Below are 9690 nucleotides of genomic sequence, written 5' to 3' on the forward strand. Positions count from 1 at the left end.
ACCACAGTCCTTCCCCCCAGAGGATCTGTTGCTCTAAGCAGGGTTCCCCAAACTTGGGTCTCCAGCTGTTGTTGGATTACAGTTCCCATCATCCCTGACCACTAGTCCTTCTAGCTAGGGATGGTGGGAGTTGTAGTCCAAGAACAGCTGGAGATCCAAGTTTGGGAAACCCTGGCAAAGAAGTGCTTTAAGTCGCTTTAATTGCACAAATTTCCCAGAGCCCAGCTTGAATCCCTCCCAGAAGATATGAGAGCCTGGGGGTGCCTTGCCACTACCTACCTGGGGGGCAGGCACTGTTGCTACGTATCTTTAGGCACCAGGCAAAGACATTCCTCTTCTCCCAGGCCTTTACACTAATTAAATAATCTATAGGGCCTTTTGAAACTGTGGGGAGTGAGTTTGTCTATGAGTTCTCTTTCGCTGCTTCTTAGCATTTTGCTGCTGACTGTTGGGTTGTTTTTCCTAGGAGTCTGGTGGACGCTGTCTATGCACTGAAGGATGAGGTCAAAGAACTTAGACAGGTAATCAAAAGCATCACCCTATTCCAGGATGACATGTACATAAATGGGCATCCACCGGGGGGGGGGGTGGAGAAAGTTGCCCCACCTAGAATGAACCCTAACTCCATCTTTCACATAAAAAACAGAGGAAGTTTCAAACATTAGTAGAATCTAAGATAAGAAGTAAAATGTACAGGTGTTGTTCTTTTCAAAGGTGGAGGGATTGTGAGAAATTAGCCTGCTCCCCCCTTTCAGTGTTTTAGTTCCCCCTCCCCTGGAAAAATTCTTATGCACACCCTTGCGTACATGCACAATATTGCAAGATGTGTTTGCAAGGTCCTGCATAGCATAGTGGTGAGAGCATTATGTCAGGATTAGGAAACTTCCATTCAGCCACAAAGTTCATTGGGTGACACTGGGACAGTTGTCATCTCAGCTTAACCCACCTCGCAGGGTTGTTGTGAAGGTTGAAGAGGGAAGAGCTAGGGATAGACAACATGGCATAGCCTAGATATTTGTGGACTGAGAGGCCTTTATTGAGGTTAGTGAAGCCTTAAATTAAATATGGTTTTAGCGTCATATCATTAGACTGCCAGTGTTGTGATGTGCACCTTCTGAATTTGTGCACTGAGGGTTGCTGGGACCTGTAATTGTTGAGAATGACAGAGTGAAGAGCCTGCTGGGCTAGACGCATGGTGGATCCAGCATCTTGTTCTCACAGTGGCCAGCCAGATGCTGTGGGAAACCTGAAAGCAGGACCCCAATGGGTATTCAGTAGCATCACTGCTTCTGATCACAGAGGCAGAATGTAGCCATGGCTAGTAACCCATCAATACCTTTCTCATCCATGAATTTGTCTTTGCAAGCCCATCCAAGTTGGTAGCCCTCACTTCCTCAAGAGAAGGGAGCTGCACAACTTAGCCATGTGCTGTGTGAAGAAGGGCTTCATTTTTATCTGCCCCAAATCTTCCAATGTTCAGCTTCATTGGATACTCATGAGTTCCAGAGTTAGGAAAGGGGAAGCAAACCTCCCTCCCTTCTGTCTGCTCTGTCAAAGCCATGCATTATTTTATGCACTTGTAACTTGTCGCCTTTTACTTGCCTTTTCTCTGAACCAAAAAGTCCTAAACGTTGCAGCCTTCCATTTCTTGTTTTGTCAATGGCGCTCCACCCTTAGATTATTTTCGCTTCCCTTTTCTGAACCTTCTCCTGCTTTGCAATACCCTTTTTGAAGTGAGGCAACCAGAACCGTACAGTTTTCCAAATGCAATGAGTGGGTGGGTGGGTGGGTGTGGATGTGTAAATATGGGTGAGGGGAGGTAGGTTGACTGAGATATGCATATGTTTGTGGGTGGGGGGTTTGTGTGGGTACTGAGTGAGTGGAAATGTTCTGAGTGAATGGAATCCTACTTCACTGATGTTGATTTTTTCATCTCTTTTATTTAATTGCCGTATCTAATTGAATTTGATTTCCTCCTAGACTGCTTTGTGACCTTTTCTGGTGGAAAAGCAATACAAAAACACTTCAAATAACACCATCCCTGACCACTGAATCTGCTGGCCAGGGCTGATGGGGCTTGTTGCCCAGCTACATTTGGAAGGCACCATCTTGGCTGACCCCCCAAAAAATCTGTGCCCCCTGAACATACACTAATGAATAAATGTATAAATCACGGATCAAAGTGTAGGCTGTAATTTTTATCAGTGTTGGAGAGGACTTAGCCTAGCAGGTGGCAAACAGGGTGGTGTTCAGCAAGGTTTTACTCAACATAGACCCATGGTAATGAATGAACATGACCAGGTTAGGTCTATAAGTTTAAGTGGGTCCATTCTGAGTAAAAACTTAGTTGAATACCATACTGCATCTGTCCGGTGGGCCAGGGTCTCCTCCACCCTTCCTTAGGCCAAATTTGGCATGAAGGCTGGCTTTTCACCAGTCAATAGACTGTGGAACTCTCTCCCACAGGAGGCAGGGATGGCTTGTAACTTTGATCAGTTTGAAAGAGAATTAGATAAATCAGTGGAGGAGCAGGCTTTCAGTGGCTACTAGCCATGATGATTATGCTCTTCCTCCACGGTCAGTGGCAGTAATGCTTCTGAATACCAGCTACTGGGAACCGCAGGAGGAGAGAGTGGCTCTTGGGCTTGAATCCAGCCTGCAGGCTTCCCACAGGCATCTGGTCATCCACTGTGAGAACAGGATGTTGGACTAGGCGGACCATTGGCTTCACCCAATAGGGCTCTTCTTATGTTCTCATGTTCTTATCTGACAATAGAATGACATCAGAGGACCTGTTTTGGCCCATGTGGAGCTTTGAAGTCCTGACAGTCAGCTGGCTATTGTGCTCACAGAGTACTCTGTACGGTTCTTTGCAGGCCATGGGCTTTGCAGGTTCTGCCAACCAGCTGATTGACGTTGCTGAAAACACCCCTTTTTTGGCTCAGATGTGCCTGACTTGGCTAACCACCCCTGTGGTGTCCTGCCTGGTGAGCCTACTTAGGCTTGGCAGTCAAGATTTCTCTGTCACTGACTAAGACATCATTGCAGATGGGTTGGTTTTGGGGAGTGGAGAGAAAGTGAGAAGCTTCTTATGTGGAATATTAACACCCTGCTTCCTCTGCCTACAGGAGAATAAGAAGATGAAACAGTGTTTGGAGGAAGAGCTGAAGTGCAGGAAAGATCTAGAGAAGTTGGTTCGGAGGCTACTGAAGCAAACAGATGAGTGTGTCAGGGAAGACGCCGGGCGGAGGTCCTCAGTCCTCGCCTGATTTCTTAATCCTGCTCACACGGGGCGGTTAGCTCACAACGTCAGGTATTCCCTGGAACTGAGGGGTTTGGTGCCCCTTACTCGTCATACTGGAGTTTGTGTTCTGCTTTTGTTTCGGGGGGTTTTTCACAGCATCATAGACTTTCGGCATTGCAAGGGACCCCTCCCGAGGGTCATCCAGTCCAACTCTCTTCAATGCAGGAATCACAGCTAGAGAATCCCTGACAGAAGGCCACTCAACCTCTGCCTAAAAACCTCCAAGGAGGGAGAGTCCACCACTCTCCGAAGGAGTCTGTGCAACTGGCAGACAGCTCTAGTTTTGTTCTGTTACAAACAAGAAAGGAAAAGGCTCTGCTGATTTCTTTATTCCCCCACCCCCCGCCCAATTCAAAGAAGCCAGCAACAGCCAGTGAGCATTTTTTTCTTTAAAAAACCAAGAATCACCCCCAGGCCATGCTTCAGCCCCTGAGTCTCTGTGACCCACCTTTGTAACTCTAGGTACCTCACTGCACCTTCTTCTAAGAACGTGGACTTTGCAACTGACCAAATGCCATTCGGAGTGAAGATCCGCTGAGTGAAAGCTGTAGAGGAAACGCTTTTCTCCACTTTTTTTCTTTTTCTTTTTAAATGCCTGTTACTTAATTTATTGGTTTGGTGGGCAGAGAAAAAAGGGGGAAATGGTTCCTTGAATCGCAATCAGGAAAGAAAGTTAAAGGTGATTTGCACTTCTTTAGATAATCAGGAAAACCGAGTTAGGTTTCCCTTCATGTTAAATAACAACTGTTTGTTACCTGCACCCTTGAGGCACAGAGCACAACAACACAGTGGTTTCTGAAATGGCCTTTCTATGGATATGAATATGCAACGGGCACCACAGTGTGTTGGACTACATTTGCCTGGGTGCCTCTGATCCGGAGTTGCTGTCCTGAGCTCCCTGGGAGTTTGCAGAGATCCCTCAGTTGTGCTTCTTTTGAGCAGCGAGGGCTTAAGAGCACAGCAGCAAGCTTTGCTCACCACTGTGGAGTGTGTGAGCTTCACATGCATGTGTGTGAATGTGTGTGCCCTTTGGGTTTTAACTAGGGCTTCAACATATTGGCTAGATGAATCAACTTAAAAACATCTCAGTCGAGTTAAAACAGTGGCCCCAATCAATCTGAGGGGCTGTACCCAGCATGAGTAATACCCAGAGTTGACACATTGAAATTAGCAGACCTAAGTTATAACTGTCCATTAACTTCAGTGGGTCTACTCTATGTAGTACTAGCATTAGATACAACCCTTTAAAAATGGTGAGGGTGGCCTTGGATTGTATTCACCAAGTTATACTCTGAGTAGAGCTATTGATATTAATGAACCTAGGTTTGTTTAATTTCAGTGAGTTTACTCTGTGCAGGACTAGCACTGATTACCACCCTAACTTAAACCGATGGATATAAATTGCATCAGATTCACATTATACATTTAAAGCACCATACATTCCCCCAGAGAATCCTGGGAACTGGAGTTTCACACACAGAGAGAGCTAATATTCCCAGCACCCTTAACAACCTATAGTTCCCGGGATTCATGGAATCGTGGACTTGTAGAGTTGGAAGGGACCCTGAGAGGTCCTCTAGTCCAACCCCTTGCAAGCAGGAATATGCAGCTGTCTCCTTTGGGGATCGAACCTGCCACCTGTAGTGTGGATAAACCTCAACTCTGAGTAAAATTTATTTGGATATAGCTCACAACTTTTTAATTATTATTATTATTATTATTATTATTATTATTATTTTAAAATTAGTTTTTGTAAAAACCATTTGCATTGAAAACAATCAAGCAACAAGGGGCATCTGGGAAGTGGCTTTCCCTCCCGTGTTTGAGAGAGAGGGAGACTGCATGAGCTTCACGACTCAGCAGCACCAGAAAATGCCTCTGCTGGCTTAGAAGAGGCATTCATACCACACATGGAAAGCTCTCTGGTACCACTTTCCGCAAAGTGCCCTGGAAGCTTCCGATTTACTAAGGATGCTGAGAGCTATTCCCCTCCTAGAGTTGCAATCAAGCCTTCTTCCCAGGAGACTCAGGGAACTTGGAGGCTGGCAACTCTGAGCACTATCAATACATTAGACTTCCCAGGGTTATTTGGGGGAAGCCTTGACTGTTTAAAGTGGCAAGATATTGCTTCAAATGTCTGGTGTGGCCTCAGTCCCTCTTTCTCTTTGGATATGCAGGGCTTCTCTTCTAACAGGTCAGACCCTATACTGGCTACTCCAGGGCTCTGGAGACTTAGAGGCCGCATGCCCGTGTTTTGTATTGGCCAAAGGCAAATGTAGGCAAGGAGACAGACACAACTGTTTATACACACAGAGAAAACATGTACTGCTCACAGTTCAGAGACACAATCTAGCCAGGCAAAAGCAGTTAGGGAAGAAGTGAAGCAGGGCCAGCAAGGGACATAGCCTAGGGAGAGCCCTGATGGCCAGTTGAGGAGGGGGCACACAAGACCCCCGGACCTGAGGTTCCCCATTCCTAATTTGGACTCTCTAGCAAGGCCACTGCTTGGTCTCAGGCTGAGAAAAAATGCCCCTGTCCTCCTGCTCCTTGTGAAACAGGATTTAACTGGATCCTTTAAAAAAGAAAATATTCTAGTCCTCATTGACTTGTATAAAGGGATGTGATAAATGGGGAAGCCACTGAGGACTGAGTGTGGCCATTGGTCCCTCTAGCTCAGGATTATCAGCACTGAATGAGTGGCTCTTTAGGGTTGCACTTGGAGGTTCCAGGAACTGAACCTGGGACTTTCTACATGCAAAGCAGTGCTCTACTTTTGAATCTGCAGTCCCTTCCCTCTGCTGTCGGAAGGGGGTGCTTCTTCTGAGAAGACACTTACTGGACGAAAGGTAGTTCTGACACCTAAAAGCAAATAATACTTTTCCTCAGAAGAGTGCATTTTGTTGCAAGCTAATTTATGTAGGTGGAATCAAAGCAAAACCTGTCCGATTCAGTCGGTTTTGTTGATCGGCTGATAGCCCTCGTGGTATGTTTCCTTTTCTCCTTTGACAGAGTATTTGCTGTTCACCTTCAGGGTGAGCACTGATACTGAAGTTGTGTGCTGAGACTTAAAAAAAAATAATTAAAAACAGGATAATATATTCTGTAATCATAAGTGGGAAGGGAGATAGTTCAGATATTCACAACCGTTGAGGAATGTTTAATGGAAGCTGGATGAATTTTCATCCAGCTCCATCTAGGATAAGAAGAGATTATAGATACTTAGGGAACACAGACAAATCAAATGAAGAATGAATCTCCTTTTTGTATGTGCTCTTAAAGGAAATATTTAACCATAACAATATGCAAGCCAGCCAGGTCTGCCTATAATATAACCTGCACATTTCATTTATTTCCGGGTTCCTCAAAGAGTATTCCTGCTCCCTTTCCCCTGGCTTTATTTTATAATTGCTGGCATAATTCCATTTTACCAATGGCTCTACAAAACCAAACTTGGAATTTTAATGGTTGTTAACTGAGTCACCGCAGTGGCTGAACCCTGGCCTTCCTAATCCACCCACAGTCAGCTTTTAGCAGGGATGGGAAATCCTTGCCACTAGGTGACCCTAAACTTTGTAAGGGAAAGCACTTTTGTTGAAGCAGCTGGCGCCATCTTGGTGCAGCAGAAGGGAAAGGAGGACACAGAGTTTCATGCCATTAAAGGACTCAAGACTGGCTGTGCAAAGATTTGGAATATAGGACTCTGCCTTGTGCTGAGTCAGAAAATTGGTCCAGCTAGGTCCATACTGGTCCATCTAACTTCTCCCGCCCATTCTGCCCATCCCGCCCATTTCTTCTTCTTTCTTTTGAACATTGCATGAATGTGCATGTGTTTGTTTGCTCATTTGTTACCTTATAAAAAGAAACATTTTTAAAAGCACAAAACTGATCTAGGGGCTGGAGTGACTTGGTGACGTTACAGATACTGGTCAATGAGCCTTGTGCATGGCCATCTTCTGCTCCCAACATGGCTGCACCATCTCCCCAGCTCCAGAACGCAACCCTGGTGAGGAAGAGGCACATAATGCAATGACGGAACTGACACACAGTCCTTGACGCTCCAAAAACATTTTTGTGTGTTTTCAGCTTTCGTTACCTTGAAAACGTAGCAGGTTCCTTCCCTACCAGCTGGGAGCAGAATTGTTAAGGAGCTGGATAAATTCTTGCTTAGAAAATCCCAGACTTTGTGCCAGGGCACACATCAGCAACGGGACCCTCCAGGTGGAGCAAAGCTCCCATGAGCCCCTGCCAGCACAGGTGTCCAGCACAAGTCCAGCTTAAAGGTAAAGAACCACAGGGAGTGGTGTCCCTCATCCCATTTCGCTACCTGAGGCAAACCAGGAATTTGCCCCCTTCTGTCCCCACCCCCATGGCCCACTACCCACTTCTAGTGCTGCCAGAATGCTCCCCTCTTGCCGAATTCAGCAAGAGTAGCTGGAGCAACCCAGCCAGATGGGGGGAGTTTAAATAATATCTTCATTATTCTCCAAGGCGTTTCCATGCACCTTCTCTGCCCCGGGGCAGCAAGACAAGCAGCAACACAATACGCCACAACACTTCTCCTCTCGCCGAAATTCGGCAAGGGGGAGGGTGTTCCACTGGCGGCAGAAGCAATAGGGCGGGAGGGGCCCTGCCTGTTTTCATTTCCACTGCCTGAGGCGGGTGCTTCACCCTCACCTTTGGGCCGGCTCTGGCCATGAGAAGGGAGACCAGCTAGGGGAAGCCTTCATACTTGCTTCTTTTCCATCATGAAACGTTGGAATTTGGATATCTTTTAGGTTGAGGTGCGCACTAGGTGACTGTGTGCCCTACCTGTACAGGGCACACTTCTCTGCCTGCAGGCATCCTCTGCTTGAACAGCTGCCTGGTCCAAGACAGCAGACTGAGCAGCCACAATGTTCCCCTCCCCTGCTCATCATCTCATCCATTGGGACAGTATGTGTTGTATTTCTCTTAGGGTAATTCTTTCTAGATTTGCATCTATGCATATACTTTAGATTATGCAGGCATGTATCTTCTTTCGCCTTTGTTTGTGGCAATGCAAAAGCAGGCAACACCCTTAGTCTCAAGGAGATTGTCTGCCCTCTTGTTTTGAGGACTAATATGTGGTTTCTTTATTTTTTTCTGAGTTATAGAGAGTGCCTACAGATTTGAATGTAGGAAAACTGCATTATATAACTGAAGTCTGCTTAGCAGGTCCTGATACGGACCATGCCAGCCTTCCCCAATGGTAGAACCCTCCAGATATCTTGGGCAACAATGGTCATCTGCCCCAACAAGCTTGTCCAGAACATCTGGAGCAGGGCAGGTAGGGAAAGGTACCAGCTGATAGTGGTTTTCCAAGGCCCTAGTTGAGACTTTGCCAGCCCTGCTTACCTAGGCTCTGCTTAAGAAAGGAAACTTGGAGAGTGCCAGGGGATGAATCTGGGAACCACTGCATGCTAAAGCTGGGCTGCAGCCTCTCCCATAGATCCAGTTAAAAAAGCACTGTGACCCACCCAACCACCACCCCAGGTGTCAAAAGTTTGGGAAACTCTGGTATTGCTATTCAAATTCAGCATTTGCTTGCACTGTGTGAACCAGATGTGAATAAGTGTGTGTGTGTGTGTGTGTGTGTGTGTGTGTGTGTGTTTAAGGAAAATTAAGCCTGCAATCCTAAACACCCTTTCTCAAACAGAGGTCCCATTGAACTGAAAGGGACTTACTCTGAATAAAACACCCACCGGATTGTGCTGTAAAAACAAAGAAGAATATGCAGCTATCATAAAGGAGCAGAAGCCATGTGTGAATCTGACTTCAGTGTTCTCAAAAATATAGATATATATTCTTTGTTTACAGCTCTTTGTAAATAGGTTCCTGTTGCATCCCACACATTAACCCTTTGCCTCTCGTGTTTCCTTCCTGTCATACATGTTCTTATTTTCTGTCACGATGACTGGTGTGTGTTCAACTTTTTCTAACCTGCTTTTATTTTGAGCAATTTTTTAAATTGTGGTTTTCAACAAAAATAAAAAAGGGTTTTAAAGAAAAATAATTTTGTGTGTGTGTGTGCTTTTCCTTACGACTTATCTTCCAATCTCTTTTTAATTTGTTTGCTTTTTAAAAATTGTTTAAATAAAAAACCCTAGTACTCATTGCAAAACATCCACAATGATCCTGAGCTGAAAAGGAAAAAAGAACTATTTTTTAAAAAGCAGGTGGATAGAGGCAGCAATTCTATACCCGTTTGCAAAAGAAGGGATGCAGGTGGCGCTGTGATCTAAACCACAGAGCCTAGGGCTTGCCGATCAGAAGGTCGGCGGTTCAAATCCCCACGATGGGGGGAGCTCCCATTGTTCGGTCCCAGCTCCTGCCAACCTAGCAGCTTGAAAGCACATCAAAGTGCAAGT

General features: G+C 45.7%; 1 protein-coding gene across 3 annotated transcripts in view; it reads left to right on the plus strand.

Annotated features, from left to right (window-relative positions):
- The window catches only part of ARHGEF6 (Rac/Cdc42 guanine nucleotide exchange factor 6), an 81272-nt gene extending 71937 nt beyond the window's left edge, over nt 1-9335 (plus strand). For 2 of the 3 annotated variants that reach the window (XM_079962764.1, XM_079962765.1), the window contains 2 exons: nt 467-521; nt 3129-9335. In XM_079962764.1, the coding sequence (XP_079818890.1) occupies nt 467-521; nt 3129-3269 (196 nt within the window). In that variant the 3' untranslated portion in view covers nt 3270-9335. Of the gene's footprint in view, nt 1-466; nt 522-3128 lie in introns of those variants that run through there. The other variant, XR_013835034.1, reaches the window with a different exon arrangement.
- The last annotated feature ends 355 nt before the right edge of the window (nt 9336-9690 follow it).

The sequence above is a fragment of the Podarcis cretensis genome (genome assembly GCF_951804945.1).
Source record: "Podarcis cretensis genome assembly, chromosome: Z".
Taxonomy (NCBI): domain Eukaryota; kingdom Metazoa; phylum Chordata; class Lepidosauria; order Squamata; family Lacertidae; genus Podarcis; species Podarcis cretensis.